Genomic DNA, 17,187 nt, shown 5'->3' with positions numbered 1-17,187 from the left:
GGAAGAATGGGCAGAAAAGTGGCAGATGCAATACAGTGTTGGGAAATGTATGATAATGCATTTGGTAAAAGGAACAATAGTGCGGACTATTATCTAAATGGGAGAAGTTTCAAACATCAGAGGTGCAGAGGGACTTGGGAGTCCTCATGCAAGACTCCCAGAAGGTTAATTTACAGGTTAATTTACAGTCTGTGGTAAAGAAGGAAAACACAATGTTGGCATTAATTTCAAGGGGAATAGAATATAAAAGCATGGAGATAATGCTGAGCCTTTATAAGATGCTGGTCAGGCCACACTTGGAGTATTGTCAACAGTTTTGGTCCCCATATTTCAGAAAGGATGTGCTGTCATTGGACAGAGTCCAGAGGAGGTTCACAAGGATGATTCTGGAAATGAAGAGGTTAACATATGAAGAGCGTTTGGCAGCTTTAGACCTGTACTCACTGGAATTTAGAAGAATGCAGGGGGATTTCATTGAAACTTACTGAATGTTGAATGGTTGATGTGGAGAGGATGTTTTCTATGGGGGTTTATCCAGAACTAGGGGGCACAGCCTCAAAATTGAGGTGTGACCATTTTGTACAGAGATAAGGAGGAATTGTTTTAGCCAGAGAGTAGTGTATCTGTGAAATGGTCTGCCACAGAGAGCTGTGGAGTCAGGGTATCAAGGATATGGTGAGAAGGCAGGTGTATGGGGTTGAGTGGGATCTGAGATCAGCCATAATGGAATAGCGGAGCAGATTCAATGGGCTGAATGGCCTAATTCTGCTCCTATGTCTTATGGCCAAGCACTGGGAAATAGGATGAGTGTAGGTGGGTATGATGGCTAGCAAGAATACAGTGGGCAAAGGGCCAGTTTCGGTGCTGTACTCTCACTCCTGTAATGGATCTGGGGAGGGTTAGAGGAACAGGACTAATTGGATATTGGATCCTACATAGAACCAGCAAACACTCAATGATCTGAAAGGCCTTTGGTGCTCTAACCATTCTGCTGTGTAGTTGTGTGCTCAGTGCAGAGTTTGACCAGAGAATAGGCTGAGACAGTGTTCCAACCTTCTAACAACCCTCCCAATACTGCACATTTTCACCCATCGTTCCAAGCAGGGAGCTGACAATGTAAGAGCCTGGAAGTCCACTTCCTCAAAATCGGATAGTGAAAGAATTCAATGGGGGTCTGCAAATAAAGAATATTTCATGCACTAATCTCTGGGACACACAAGAAGCTGGGAACAACTGGCAGGTCAGGCAGCACACTGATCCATGGCGTTAGGTACAGTAAACCCTATCCCCTCTCTCAGTACAACCCACTGGGTATTGCACTTTGAGTTATTTTGTGTATGTAATTTCTGCCAGGCTGCAACCAGTGCAGCTGGTTTATTCCCTCACCATCTCACTGGCCATTTCCACTGCTTCCTGCAGACCGTACAGCTTCCCGGCTGCCAGGTAGATGCCGCTGGTCCACACCGCACAGGCCCCGTGCAGCCAGCGCTCCTGTGGGTCGAGAGGCAGCTCCAGAGGCTGTGGCTCTTCCTCCACACCCACTCTCCTCCTTGCCTTCTTTAGCTCTGAGTCTTCCGTCGTCTTCTCACAGCAGTAGCAGCTCAACTTCTTGCACTTCTCTCTTGAGCTGGTCCGAAGTGGACCCTGATCTTCCACCTCAACTGCCTTCTCCTTGTTACTGGCCATGCTCTCATTCTCCGAGTCCACCACTTTGGGCTCAGCAGACAGCCTACTGGGTGTTTCCTTAACACCAATTTTGATCTCAAATTTTCCCCGAACGTGTTGGTTCTTTGTCAGTGGTGGGATGTAGTCCTCTGGGTAATAGGGTCCAAACAAGTCTCCAAGTTCCTTGTGATTTTTGGCTCTTCCACATAAACAGCAGAGCAGATAACCCTGCTTGGTGGAATCCAACACCACTGGACCCGGTAACATTGCTGAAGATGTTGGTAGCGTCTTGCTCATCGACATAGGGGCCTGTGAAGCCGTAGACCTCTTCTTCATCTTCTGGATGCTGGATTGTTCCTCTGACAATGTGTTGATAATGGTGCAGAAGGACGAAACCACGTTATTCTTCTCTACACGTATGTAAGGGGAAAAAGCCAGAGTTTTGTTACTTGCTCTTGGCATCTTGTATGATACATACTTCAGGCGTATTACGGGCTCCTTGCTGTCCACCAATGGGAGATTCCTTCTCTTCATCTGCTTCTTGCGCCTGTGGGCAGTTTTTGTGATCTTGCTCTCTTTGAGGTGTTTCCTCCTCCTCCTGCCGCCTCGGCCGCCTGGCCTTTTCACTTTGCAACTACCCTTGGTCTGTTTGACCTTACTCCCCGACAGCTGACTGTGTCTCTTTGCAGGAGAGAGGCAACATTTGGGAGGAGTATGCCTTTTCGTCTCCACAGTGTCCTGACCACTCTCCCCCTCTGTTGCTGTGCCTGGATCCAAAATGGGAGCCAAAACTGAGAAGGTGGAAGAGAGCTGAGGAGAATTGTCAGGAACAGTGGTGACCTCCTCCTCTTTCTCCCCTGCAGTGTTCTGGTCTCCCAGCTCTGTGACTTCTGGCTCTGCTGTCACCTTCACATCAGTCATCGCACGGGGACAACTCTTTTCCTGTGTCTTGATTTCATTGTCCTCTTTGAGTCTTTTGGAAGGGATAAGGCATTTTTTACTTAGATCCATCAGGGCAAGCTTTGGAGCAGCATCTTTGGCCATCAGTTTGTTCTGTTCGGACAATGTCTCACTGCTGGCGTTTTCATTCAATTTCTCTTCCTTCAGGGAGAGGATCTCATCCAGGGTCAGGCAGGGTGCATTGCTATCGGAATAGTTGCTACAGGCGAATGACTTGGAGTTTGGAGAAGTGATCTTCTGCACAATGGCTTCTAATTTGAGGCCCCTGCCTTTTCGGGGAGGGAGAATTTTGGTCTTCGGTGGGGTCTTGAGAGAAATCCCCGAGTGGCAGCTTGGGTCAGGTTGGGAGGGTTCCTTGCTGTTGGCGTGCTCTGAAAGCCCCTTGCAGCTGGTACCTTGAAGGGGTTCCTCTGTGTTGCCTAGATTAGTGTCTGATGAAGGACCAGGTGATTGTTTCTGTTTCTCTGTCCTGATATCAGTCGCTTTTAACATCTGGTGTTGCCTTTTGGCCGGGATTAATGGAAAAGTGCAATAACCTTTTCGTTTCAAAGGATGTGATAGGGGAAATTTTTGCTCCTCTACTCCCTCTAGCCTTGAAGCCGAGTTTCGTGCCTTTAACTTTTCAGCCGCAATCTCCCCTTCAATGTAGTCTGGTGTCTCTTGCCTGGCAGTTAACTGTTTTTGAGGCTTTGCCATCAATGAGTTATTTCTGGTAGTGAAACATCGGCTGGCAGTGAGATCGCAATTCTTTCGCTGTTTCACATCTTTGTGCATTATCATTCCCTGCGCCCTTGTCCTGGCCCTTAGCACAACAGATTTATAGGAATTGGGCTCCTGGCTCAAGAGGTCGCGACCCTTCAGCTGTTGATCAGGGTGGCCAGTGCAGCTGGGCCGACCCTGGGCCACCGAGGGGGCGAGGTGTGCTCGGACACCTGCACTGAGACCTTGCCTGTGGATCAGACACTTGTCTGAATCCAAGGGTGACCGCTGCCTGGAGCTTAGCTCCCTTGACCCATCTTCTCTCTGAGAGCCCATCTTCCTTCTCAGAAGAGCCCGCGACTGGAGGCTCAGTTCTGTGTCAAGCAGGGCACTGGAGGATCGGGTACACATTCGGGTGGGCACATTCACGACTGCCTCAGTGGCAGCACTCCCCTCCTGCAGGGTTTTGCCTTTAGCTCGATCTCTCAGGGGCCCCAAACACCTCGGTTTGGTAGGTACTATCTTTAGATGCTGGAGGTTGTCTTCTTGCTGTGACAGCGAATGCTCTTTGCCCCTCGGCCCAGTTCCTTGTGCCACTCTTGACGAGAGTCTCCGGACTCGGCCACCTCTGCTTCCCGACACCTTGGTGGGACCATTTTCTATTTCAGTTAACGCTGAGTTGATTAGATCAGAGGAGAGTGCCGGCAGCTCAGTTGTCTCTGCTGCCTTGGGCTCCAAGGCATCTTCTGTCAGGTGATCTGGGAAGCCCTCAGCTCCTGAGGTCTCCTCCTGGTCAACCTTTGACTCTGCCAGTATGGCTGGTCCCACATGAATAACAGAGGGCCCCAGCAGGCGGGGACCAGCACTCAGACCCACTTTGTCCTCACTGCTCTCTGCCGCACTTGGTTTGCCCTCTGTTACGCCACTGTTCCCCTGTGTGTGTGAAGGAACAATCTCTTTGGCAGCAGCTCGCGTGGGAGAGGTATCACAGATAACAGATTTTCTCTCAGATAAAGCAGTGGCCTGATCTTGTGGGACCATGGAATCATCTGGTTCTGTTGCTGTCTCCTTATCATCTGCCAGGTCAGTCTTTGGTGGCTCCTGTTCTGGGGCCAGAAGTCTCAGTTCAGAATTCCTGCTATCGATGTCCTTAGAGTCTCTCTCGTCAGCTTCCTTCATCCCTTCCAAAGCTTGGGTGAACCCTGCATGGGTCAAGTCTGCCTGAAAAGGACTCTGCTCTTTGGAGCTGACATGTACTTTCTGGAGGAACTGCTTCTGAAGGTCACACTCAGGAGTAACAGCCTCCAATTCCTCCCACTCCTCTGACTGCTCCTTCCCTCTCTTATCAGGCAAGTCCAAAAGATTCAGCTTTTCCAGATCCTGTGAGGCACTTGATATCAGCGAGGAGCAGTACTGATGGTTACTGCCAGACAGAGAGGAAACCAAATTATCTTTGTAATCTCCTGCCAACGGCTGTAAGAGGTTAGTGCTGTCCATTCTATTGGGGAGAAACTGAGATTCACTACAACTATCACCAAACCCCTTTGTCATCATTGAGTAGTCACCCTTAACTCTCCCCTCGTTACAGTCTGAGCTGAGAGTCTGGCCCAAATGCTTTGGCCGAGTGAGATGGCCATAAAAGTTATCACCACTATCCAAGTTTAACGGAGAGCCCTTGCTTTCTTTGTCCTCGTCAAGATGATTGAATTTAAGTTCTGGTTCCAATCTTTCCTTGAAGGAGTCCTTGAGAATAATGACACTGGAGGCCTTTGTGTCGTCTTTCCCAAAAAGGCTTGGTTGCCCATCTGCCACCAGCGTGGACAAGCCTGAAGAAGCAGAACAGTTTTCCTTGCTCAGCCCCGAGTCATCGGCTTTGGTTTCTGCCACCACCTCATTGGGAGAGGTTACAGAACAGGCCAGGATGGAGTCCAGGTTCTTCCTCAGGGCATCCAGATTCACGGAGTGGTTCTGAAAGAAATGCCCCTTCTGCATCTGATCGTCAGGGCTGCTGGAATAGTCGCCCTCCTGCAGGTCGGTCTGTGCTGATAGTGCTTCTTCTGAATACATGCTTTCCTTGGAGCTTTTCAGCTCCTTTAACAGTTCTGACTTCTTGGGCAGCCGTTTGGCTATCTTCCTGTGAGGAGCCAACGTGTTGGACAGCAAGAGCTGTTGGACTGTCCTGGGGATGTTTTCCACCTGTGAGCTCAGTGCTACCAGGCTGCTGAAAGCTCCGTCTGACAGCAATTTCTCAGGAATTTTATCTTTGAGGAAGACCTTGCAAGCATCAGCCTGGCTCTTGCTGGAGATCTGGTTGGTGGAATTGGTGACGGTGGGCATCAGGTGGGAAATATTGCTCTTGAGGTCAGGTGCTATGGAACCTGCTTCAGAGGGGGGCGCAAACTGCAGAGCCTCAGGGGTGGGCATCAGTGGAGACGGAGTGGAGCTGTAAGACGGGGATCTGACCACGGTGGAGACAGAAGAGTGGGTGGACGTTGGGCTAAAGGTCTGATAGAATTGCTCTGGAGATTTCACAGGAGCATCAGGCTGGTAGTAGACTTGCGGTGACTGGTTTAAAAGGTGCATCTTTGTCTGGTTGTGATACTGAAGGTTTTGTTGTTTGACATGAGCCACTTTACTCTGCTCGAACCCCCCGGGCTTGGTAATGGCAGCTTTGTACGCATAGCTGGCTTGGGTGGAATAGTCTGGTGTGCCCCCGGCCTGCTGGTCATACCGGGAGCTTATGGGCACTTGTGCGAAGCCTTCGTAGGAGCGGGAGGAATTGCTGTAATCCTGGACCGCGGGGTAGGTGCTGGGTGAGGACTGAAACGCCTGGTTGAAGTGGGCTGCTCGGGGGACGTAGGTGGTGGCCTGGTGCATCACAGGCTTGTGATGAGGCTGCTGAATGAAATGAGTGTGTGGACCTGGCGGGTTCTGGGCAGCACCGCCTGTCATGTGCTGCTGGGGGTAGGCAGCCACGCTGGTTGTCGAAGGGACGGAACCTTTAAAAGAGTCTTGCACGTACTGGGACAGTCCTCCGACTGAAGAGGCCGGAGACCCCCACTTCGAGGGCTGCCCTTCACTCTGAAACTGTCTGGAGTAGCCACTGCTCTGGTAATTGGAAGATCTGCTCTGTGGGTGTTGGGCAGGGACTTGTTTTGTGCCACTGAAGTAACTGCCGGTGGCATTGGTGCTGTAACTCTGGAAGGCTTGCTGGTTGTAATACTCCTTTGAGCTGATCCGATGAGCCTCGTAGGTCTGGGCTACAGAGTTCTGCTGCCTGTAAGTGTCCATGCGGGCAGAGTCGGCCCGTACCTGTTGGAAGTTTTGCTGGGCACCTTGGAAGCCCCCAGGGTCTCGGAAGGACTGCATGTCTTCTCACTTTGCCCTACTGAGCCCTGTGAACAGACAAGAGCAGAATCAGACATGGGAGCCTCAGCAATAATCAAACAACAGACACATTCTGCCTCAAATGGTACTGCCCCAGTGAGCGTAAAGCTCCTGGATTCACTCTCAGGTCACTGCAGCCTTTAGAATTGCATAGTTTAACGTTTGCTATAAAACAATAGCTCACAACTCCTGCTCTTCAACAACAAACACCCTGCAACTTCCGGCCAACATTATTTCACATAGTGAATTAGGGAGCTTGCAGACTCTGTGCTTCTCTGAAATATACGGGGTTTTGCAGTCCCTGTTATTCAGTACAATAACACAAGTAGCTCTGATTCTATACAGTGTGCTCTGGAACCCACCGTCTCTGCTATGGTGAATAATGTACGGTGTCTGCAATTCTGTCATTCACACTGACAGCCCGTGCTACACTGTATGGTACAATTACTTACACTATCTCTACGGGCACCTCCAATTCTCGCCATACTGTATAATATTCAGGTGCCTCCGGTCTCTGTTACCTACTGTCTCCGCTATACCGTATGATATACACAGCCATCAACAGTTTCCGATATGCAACTGCAGCAGATACTGCCAGGGCATGCTATTCTGTAGAGAAACACAGGCACCTGCATTCTCTCCTATTCTGTACAACATGCACAGTCACCTACAGCTCCTCTCCTTTTCTAGGCCCTACAGCCTCTGTTGTTCTCTGCAATGCACATTGAAAGCTGTGTATAATATATACCATAGCCAGCAGCCTTTGTCATGCACTCTACCAGTACAGTGCTCATGCAGTCTTCACTCTTCTTCACAGTTTACACACCGGTCTGGCAAACTGCAGTAATATCTATTAATGAGCAGACTCTCCCTACAGACACAAATAATACCTGTATCTGTCACTGAAGGAGACACGTCTTTTGCACCTCTTACAAAGATAGCAGGCCTGATTTCTATTACAATATGATTGCTGATCCCAGATGTTAAAATATCACAATTTGTCTGTGCCCGAATTTGTCAGATTCCTTGAAACCTGATATCAGGGGTGCATCGCTCCATTCACTGCTGTGTTACTGTGCAGCTGCTCGTGTTCGTCATTAGCATTTTAATCTTTCCAGTGTATATTAGTGTGTGCACCCAGAGAGATGGAGCGTGCTGACAGTGAGAACCAACCAGACACTGAAGCACTCCAACGCCCCCGTCACAGGATAGAAATTTAGAGCTGTTTTGAAGGACAATTTGCTTTTATTGTTTTAGATCATATGATCTTTTTTCATATAATATTGATCAGAATTAAGGGATTAAGGGATTTGTGAGCTGTGAGAAAAATCGGAGGTGCTGGAACAGTGTCAGCATCAAATACTCCAGTCAGGGTCCAGCAAGCTCAACACAGTAATGGTTCCAGTCAGGGATGTACCCTCTGCTGAATCACTGGGAGATTCTCCTCATCTGCTCGCCTCTCTGGGGATACAAGAGTTCAGGGCAAGAAAAGGTGCTTGTGGTATGTGCAACTGCTCCAAGGTCAACAACTTACAAGGATGCCTGGAGCTGTCACCGGTGGGTATGTGGATTGTGCTCACCTCCGAAGTCCCACGCCATAGATTTTAACGCAAATTCAAGACTCTTGCTGCAGCGTGATACCAAGGGAGGGTTTGGTCGAGATATCAGTTGAGCCTCTGTCTGGTCTCCTGTGAACACAAATTGAAAGTCTAGCAGGGGTTGTTGCTGATGTCCTAGCTGATATCTATGCCCCACTCCTCACTAAAAACAGATTATCTGGTCATTTACACTTTGCTGATTGTGGAAATTTTTTGTGCATTACAACCGTGACTGTGTCTCACTAAAAACATTCATTGGTTGTAAATGCAAGTTTCTTGTCAGTCTCATTCAGGGCTGAAACTTGCATTTATATGGTACCATAAAAGCTGAAAGATTTCCTTCATAGGAGCCTAATCAGGCATAAAATAGATACCAAGCTCCCTGGGATGTCATGACAGGTAACTATCGGCTTAAGTAGGCGTGCTGTAAAAGAGACATAAAGAGGAGGAGAGAGGTAGAATTGCCTGGAACACTTAGGGCTCTTGTCATGGCTGAAGATAGCAAGGCACCAAAAATTACGCAAAATAACAGTGACTAAATAGTTAGCACTCTCACCTATGTGCCAGAAGGTTACTAAATCATATCTCTGGCCAGAGACTCAGCTGATGCTGCAATGCACAAAAGCAATAAGGGCAACTTTTGGAAGAGACAGAACACAGAACAGTACAGCACAGGAACAGGCTCTTCAGCCCACAATGTTGTGCCAAACAAGCTAAAACATAAATTAAAAACCCCAAAAACCAATCTCTCCTCCCTACACGTTCCTCCATTGGCCTCCCATGTGGTGTAGAATGTGCTGGAATGTTATCTAGTCCCTGAATGGCTGCTTTCATTCAGTCTTAGCAAATATTACGATAAAGCACAAGAGGAATAAAATGAATTGGGCACCCATTGTAAACTCAAACTTTCTATTCAACAAAACCAGTGATGCCGACAGGTTGGTTGATCCAGCAAAAACCTCCTTGATGAAATGAAACAGAAGTATCTAGCCAGAGGCCAATGTGAAAAATCAAATAATCAGACCACCCTGACAACTGGTCCTATCCCTGCACATGGTGCGTGTCAACAGCAGGGATACAGCAATGTTGGTGCACAGTCATTGTCCCTGGGAGCCCCCATTGTTGAATCAAAAAGCCATGAAGTCCCAGATCAAATACAAGCAAAGAAAGTCCTTCTGATAATATCTACCATTTTCCCATTTCTCAATGCAAACTCTATACATTTAGAAAAAAAAGCAAAGGATACAGAATTTATATTGGAGAACTTGAATGTTCTTCACCAACAACAGCTTGGTAGCTGTAATGTTTAGAACTATGCTACCTGGACTATTCCTCTTCCCACCCTGTCTCTTGCAAAAATGCTATCCCCTTCTCACAATTCCTCCGTCTCCGCCGCATCTGCTCTCAGGATGAGGCTTTTCGGTCCAGGATGAAGGAGATGTCTTCCTTTTTTAAACAAAGGGGCTTCCCTTCTTCCACCATCAGCTCTGCTCTCAAACGCATCTCTCCCATTTCCCGCACATCTGCCCTCACCCCATCCGCCCGCCACCCCACTCGGGATAGGGTTCCCCTTGTCCTCACCTACTACCCCACCAGCCTCCAGGTCCAACGTATAATTCTCCGTAACTTCCGCCACCTCCAATGGGATCCCACTACCAAGCACATCTTTCCCTCCCCCCCCCTTCTGCTTTCCGCAGGGATTGCTCCCTACGCGACTCCCTTGTCCATTCGTTTCCCCCCCCCATCCCTTCCCACTAATCTCCCTCCTGGCACTTATCCTTGTAAGCAGAACAAGTGCTACACCTGCCCTTACACTTCCTCCCTCACCACCATTCAGGGCCCCAGACAGTCCTTCCAGGTGAGGCGACACTTCACCTGTGAGTCGGCTGGTGTGGTATACTGCGTCCGGTGCTCCCGGTGTGGCCTTTTATATATTAGTGAGACCCGACGCAGACTGGGAGACCATTTCGCTGAACACCTACGCTTGGTCCGCCAGAGAAAGCAGGATCTCCCAATGGCCACACATTTTAATTCCACATCCCATTCCCATTCTGATATGTCTATCCATGGCCTCCTCTACTCTCAAGATGAAGCCACACTCAGGTTGGAGGAACAACACCTTATACACCGGCTGGGTAGACTCCAACCTGATGGCATGAACATTGACTTCTCTAACTTCCATTAATGCCCCTCCTCCCCTTTTTACCCCATCCCTGACATATTTAGTTGTTTGTGTTTTTCCTCTCTCTCTGCCCATCACCCTGCCTGTTCTCCATCTCCCTCTGGTGCTCCCCCTCCTTTCTTTCTCCCGAGGCCTCCTGTCTCATGATCCTTTCCCTTCTCCAGCTCTGTATCACTTTCGCCAATCACCTTTCCAGCTCTTAGTTTCATCCCACCCCCTCTGGTCTACTCTTATCATTTCGCATTTCCCCCTCCCCCACTACTTTCAAATCTCTTAGTATCTCTCCTTTCAGTTAGTCCTGACAAAGGGTCTCAGCCCGAAACATCGACAGTGCTTCTCCTTATAGATGCTGCCTAGCCTGCTGTGTTCCACCAGCATTTTGTGTGTGTTGTTTAGAACTATTACGTCTTTTAGAGCAATGACTCCCTTTAGCACTGTGTATGGACTGATAACCTACCTTTGCGTATTGATTTGTTGTCTACGCATGCGCATTGAACTGCTCTCTCGCTGCAATGTGAATACACCAATTAAATCTATCTCCCGCATACGTGCTTTTATTTAATTGATATGTAGTTGCAAAGACACAACGAGTATGAACCTGAATGTCAGAGAATATCACCAAATGCACCGACAGTTACAGGACGATAACAGGTGAGACAGCGAAAGAAAGAGTTAAACAGAATGGAGTAGACAGTCATGGACCCTAACAAAAGGACAGGTGAGTAACTGCATGGTACACAGTGAAAGACGCCCAACTAGCAAAGTTAAAGTGAAAATAACATGACAATGGCTTTAGTCAGGGAAGTTGAAAGATTTGATAGCACTAATGAAGACTGGGAGTTGTATATCGAGAGGGTTGAACTGTATTGTAAATCGAACAACATGGATGAGGAAAGGTAAGTCTCCACGGGTCTTAGCTTAATGGGTGCTAAAACCTACAAGTTTTTACACAATCTAGCAACTCCCGAAATGCCAGCAAGCAAAATATTTGATGAAATTGTCACAATTTTATAAAATCTCTTGAGCCCCAAACCATTATTAGTAACTGAGATATTTAGATTTCACAAAAGGAACCAGTCAAAGGATGAAAGTATTTCTGAATACATTGCAGAACTGTGCAAAATTTCCCAATACCGTGACTCTAGAGATGGACTTTCTAATGCACGTAGGGACAGGCTTATTGTGGCATGCATAGTCAAAGCAATCAAAAGAGGCTACTATCAGAAAGAGACCTAACCTTAGAATGGGCACTGACCATTGTAATATCATGAGAGACTGCAGCAAAATATGCAGAACTTCAGAAAAGAGTTTAGAATGTGAACTGCACAAAATGTCCCTGAATAGTGAAAGAAGTCAAAAATGTTACTGATGTGACAAATCCTCCCATGATGCAAATGACTGTTGGTTCAAAGAAAAAGTTTGCAGGAAGTGTCACAGACAAGGTCACATAGAGAGAGTGTGCAAGACTCTCCATGACTAAAGAGAAAACCACACTGAACGAAAACCACAAAACTAAGCAAATGTGTAAAGTGACCAAACGTGAAAGAGAACCAGACAAAACAGAGTCTGACAAAGGTGAGCTGTCATGCCTAGAACTGCAAGGCATTACTGAAGCAGATCGCAAAATCACATGGATCACAATAGATGAGTCTGGTGGAAACTGAGAATGGAGTTAGATACAGGGTCAGCTTTGAATATAATTTCAGAGACTGACCACAGCAGACTGCTTTCTAAGCTGCCATTAGAAAATAACTCAGTGATACTAAAGACCTACACTGGTGAAGAAGTGTTTCTCAAAGGCAAACTGAAAGTGAATGTGACAACAGTTGGAGCTTTACGTGTTGAAAGTGGAGGGCCAGCACCTTTCAGATGTGAATGATTGAGGAAATTCCAACTAGACTGGCACACCATCAAAGCTCACAATGTGTCATCAGCAGGCAACTGCAGCCCAAATGGCAGCACTGACCAGAGACTGTCACAGCTGCTTGGTGCTAATGAGAAGGTGTTTGAGAAGGGGATTGGAAAACTCAAAGGGATGAGGCCAGAATTGAACTGAATGAAGCAGTAACACCAAGATTCCAAACAGTGCATCCAGTGCCTGACACACTACATCCTAAAGTGGATGCTGAACTTCCTCTGGAATTCTCTCCAAGGTTGAGTGGAGCAATTGGGCCACATCCATTGTCCCAGTGATCAAGAAAGGGAAGACCAGGAGCCACTTGCACGTGTGGAGCTTTCAAAGTGAGCATCAACCCAGTGCTGCATTCTGTGCAAAATCCCCTGTCACAAATAGAAGACATTTTTGTATCTTTGGCAAGTGAGCAGAGATAGATTTGTCACAAGCCTGTCTGCAAATGGAGACTGAGGAGTCAAGCAGGAAGTTCCTACACAGTCAACACTCACGGGGTGCTGTTCCACCACAAATCATCTTGTCTTTGGCGTTGCATCTGCTCCAGCAATCTGGCAAAGAGCAATAGACCATGAGCTCCAAGATACCCCAGGAACACAATGTTACCTTGATGACATCATCGTGACTGGAAAAAATGATGAAGAGCACCCTCAGAGCCTTAGTAAAGTGCTTACCAGGCTGAGTGAGTGTGGTCTGCGTGCAAAGAGAGAGAAACGTGATTTTTACCAGAATGTAATCTCATACTGTGGACATGCCATTGACAAGCATGGCTTACATATGTCACAAGAGAAGATTAAAGCAGTGCTACAGGCATCAAAACTGGAAAATGTGTCACAACTCAGGGCATACTTGGGCCTTGTAAACTACTACCAGCAGCTTCTCACAAACATTGCTACAGTACTGCTGAACACACTGTTGCAGACAGGAGCAAAGTGGGAATGGTCAGAAAGATGCGAAAGAGCATTCAAGGAAACAAAGAGACTAATAACATCCGATGAACTATTCACCCATCATGGCCCATCAGACTGGTGTATGATGAATCCCCTTATGGCATTAGAGGGGTTCTGTCACACACTATGAAAGATGGATCTGAATGCCCGATTGTGTTTGCTTCAAGATCACTGACAAGCACAGAATGTAACTATGCACAGATTGACCGAGAGGCCCTTAGTCTAGTCTGAGGAATAAAGAAATTCCACCACTATCTCTATGGAAAAAAGTTCATGCTACTGACAGATCGGTTTGTCACGTCTTCCACTGTTGTGAGCTGAAGGAGAAAAGTCTTCATATTGTGACCTAGCAGAAGTGTTTCACACAGCACTGGTGGGCTAGTTGCTGGTGACAAATTCTTAAATACAAAAGGGAAACAAGGAGTGGCTCAACATAGTCAATAGTCTAGGAAATCACCATGCAAGGATGGCCAGCTCAAGGTAACCGAGTTCTCAGTGAGATGAGACCAACTGTCTCTATGTCAAAGAACTCTTATGTGTGGATCTCGTGTTTTGGTTCTCTCTAAACTGCACACCAGAGTGTTAGAGAATCTGTATGAAGGACACAGGACACCTGGGTTTGGTCAAGATGAAGAGTCTCGCCCAGAGCTACATGTGGTGGCCGGGGATAGACAGTTTGAAGACTTAACCGAAAGCTCCTTGGGATGTCAAAAAGTTTAAAATGCACCCCCACAAACACTATTACACCAATGGCAGTGGCTGTCTTCATCGTGGTGAAGAGTACATATCGACTTTTCTGGGCCATTCATGGATTTCCACATTTCTGATTGCTGTGGATGCTCATTTGAACTGGCTAGAGGTCATACCAATGAAGTCAATCACCTCAGAAATGACTGTCCCTGAGGACCATCTTCACCAGAAACGGCTTACCAGAACAAATTGTGAGTGACAACGGACCACAATACACATCAGAAGAGTTCAGACTATTCATGAAGAAGAATGTCATCAAACATTTCAAGTCAGCTCCTCACCACCCAGCAACGAATGGGTTAGCTGAAAAGTTTATCCAAACATTCAAGTCATCCATTAAAGCTACGGACAAGGAGAACGTTTCTCTGTAGTACATTTCCTTTCTGTGTATTGGAACTCTGTTCATGCGACAACAAATCAAACATCTGCAATGCTGTTCATGAGCAAGAATCTGAGATCTTGCATGGACCTCTTCAAACAGGTAGGTTTGCTAGCATGGCTCGGGAGGGTTTAAACTAATTTGCAAGGGGGATGGGACCTGGAGTGATAGAGCAGTGAAAGAAGTGAATGGAGTAAAGCCAGATCTAACATATAGAGAGGCTTTGAGGAAAGAGAAGCAGAATAAAGGGTGTAAAGGTAGTAAGGTAGAAAGGCTAAAGTGCGTGTACTTCAATGCAAGAAGCGTCAGGAACAAAGGTGATGAACTGAGAGCTTGGATGCATACGTGGAATCATGATGTAGTGGCCATTACAGAGACTTGGCTGGCACCAGGACAGGAATGGATTCTCAATATTTCTGGATTTCAGTGTTTTAAAAGGGACAGAGAGGGCGGGAAAAGGGGAGGAGGGGTGGCATTACTGGTCAGGGATACTATTACAGCTACAGAAAGGGTGGGTAATGTAGCAGGATCCTCTTTTGAGTCAGTATGGGTGGAAGTCAGGAACAGAACAGACAGACAGACAGACAGACATACTTTATTGATCCCGAGGGAAACTGGGTTTCGTTACAGCCGCACCAACCAAGAATAGTGAAGAAATATAGCAATATAAAACCATAAATAATTAAATAATAAGTTAATCATGCCAAGTGGAACAGTTACTCTATTGGGAGTATTCTATAGCCCCTGGTAGCAGCAGAGATACCAAGGAGCAGATTGGGAGGCAGATTTTGGAAAGATGCAAAAATAACAGGGTAACAATCAATATTGGCATCTGATTAGTTCCAATGGTTTAGACAGGGCAAAGTTTGTGAAGTGAATCCAGGACAGATTCCTGTCACAGTATGTTGACAGGCCGACTAAGGGGAATGCCATACTAGATATATTATTAGATAACGAACCAGGTCAGGTCACAGATTTCTCAGTGGGTGAGCATCTGGGGGACAGTGATCACCGCTCCCTGGCCATTAGCATTATCATGGAAAAGAACAGAACCAGAGAGGACAGGAAATTTTTAATTGGGGAAGGGCAAATTATGAGGCTATAAGGCTAGGGTGTGAATTGGGATGATGTTTTTGCAGGGAAATGTACTATGGACATGTGGTCGAGTAGGGTAAAGGAAAACCCCAAGGCGTTCTTCAATTATGTGAAGAACAAAAGGATGACAGGAGTGAAGGTAGGACCAATTAGAGATAAAGGTGGGAAGATGCACCTGGAGGCTGTGGAAGTGAGCAAGGCCCTCAATGAATACTTCTCTTTGGTATTCACCACTGAGAGGGAACTTGATGACGGTGAGGACAATATGAGTGAGGTTGATGTTCTGGAGCATGTTGATATTAAGGGAGAGGAGGTGTTGGAGTTGTTGAAACACATTAGGACGGATAAGTCCCCGGGGCCTGACGGAATATTCCCCAGGCTGCTCCACGAGGCGAGGGAAGAGATTGCTGAGCCTCTGGCTAGGATCGTTATGTCCTCACTGTCCACGGGAATGGTACCGGAGGATTGGAGGGAGGCGAATGTTGTCCCCTTGTTTAAAAAAGGTAGTAGGGATAGTCTGGGTAATTATAGACCAGTGAGCCTTATATCTGTGGTTGGAAAGCTGTTGGAAAAGATTCTTAGAGATAGGATCCACGGGCATTTAGAGAATCATGGTCTGATCAGGGACAGTCAACATGGCTTTGAGAAGGGCAGATCGTATCTAACAAGCTTGATAGAGTTCTTTGAGGAGGTGACCAGGCATATAGATGAGGGTAGTGCAGTGGATGTGATCTACATGGATTTTAGACAAGGTTCCACACACTCGGCTTATTCAGAAAGTCAGAAGGCATGGGATCCAGGGAAGTTTGGCCAGGTGGATTCAGAACTGGCTTGCCTGCAGAACGCAGAGGGTCATGGTGGAGGGAGTACATTCAGATTGGAGGGTTGTGACTAGTGGTGTCCCACAAGGATTGGTTCTGGGACCTCTGCTTTCCGTGATTTTTATTAACGACCTGGATGTGGGGGTAGAAGGGTGGGTTGGCAAGTTTGCAGATGACACAAAGGTTGGTGGTGTTGTGGATAGTGTAGAGAATTGTTGAAGATTGCAGAGAGACATTGTTGAAGATGCAGAAGCGGGCTGAGAAGTGGCAGATGGAGTTCAACCCAGAGAAGTGTGAGGTGGTACACTTTGGAAGGACAAACTCCAAGGCAGATTTCAAAGTAAATGGCAGGATACTTGGTAGTGTGGAGGAGCAGAGGGATCTTGGGGTGCATGTCCACAGATCCCTGAAAGTTGTCTCACATGTAGATAGGGTAGTTAAGAAAGCTTATGGGGTGTTAGCTTTCATAAGTTGAGGGATAGTTTAAGAGTCATGAGGTAATGATGCAGCTCTATAAAACTCTGGTTAGGCCACACTTGGAGTACTGTGTCCAGTTTTGGTCGCCTCACTATAGGAAGGATGTGGAAGCATTGGAAGGGGTACAGAGGAGATTTACCAGAATGCTGCCTGGTTTAGAGAGTATGCATTATTTTCAGAGATTAAGGGAGCTAGGGATTTACTCTTTGGAGAGAAGGAGAATGAGAGGAGACATGATAGAGGTGTACAAGATATTGAGAGGAATAGATAGAGTGGATAGCCAGTGCCTCTCCCCCAGGGCACCACTGCTCAATA

General features: G+C 47.1%; 1 protein-coding gene across 7 annotated transcripts in view; it reads right to left on the bottom strand.

Moving 5' to 3' along the window:
* Positions 1 to 17,187, bottom strand: part of rai1 (retinoic acid induced 1) — a 102,572-nt gene that overhangs the window by 26,623 nt on the left and 58,762 nt on the right. For 5 of the 7 annotated variants that reach the window (XM_073060998.1, XM_073061000.1, XM_073061002.1 and 2 more), the window contains 2 exons: positions 8,292 to 8,399; positions 1,387 to 6,719 (listed from right to left, as the gene is read on the bottom strand). In XM_073060998.1, coding sequence (XP_072917099.1) covers positions 1,387 to 6,693 — 5,307 coding nt within the window. In that variant the 5' untranslated portion in view covers positions 6,694 to 6,719; positions 8,292 to 8,399. Of the gene's footprint in view, positions 1 to 1,386; positions 6,720 to 8,245; positions 8,400 to 17,187 lie in introns of all 7 variants that reach the window. The other 2 variants (XM_073061003.1, XM_073061004.1) reach the window with 2 other exon arrangements.

This window comes from Hemitrygon akajei, chromosome 11 (assembly GCF_048418815.1).
Source record: "Hemitrygon akajei chromosome 11, sHemAka1.3, whole genome shotgun sequence".
Taxonomy (NCBI): domain Eukaryota; kingdom Metazoa; phylum Chordata; class Chondrichthyes; order Myliobatiformes; family Dasyatidae; genus Hemitrygon; species Hemitrygon akajei.
Note: the sequence above shows the minus strand (reverse complement) of the source record. Positions and strands in the feature narration are given on the sequence as shown.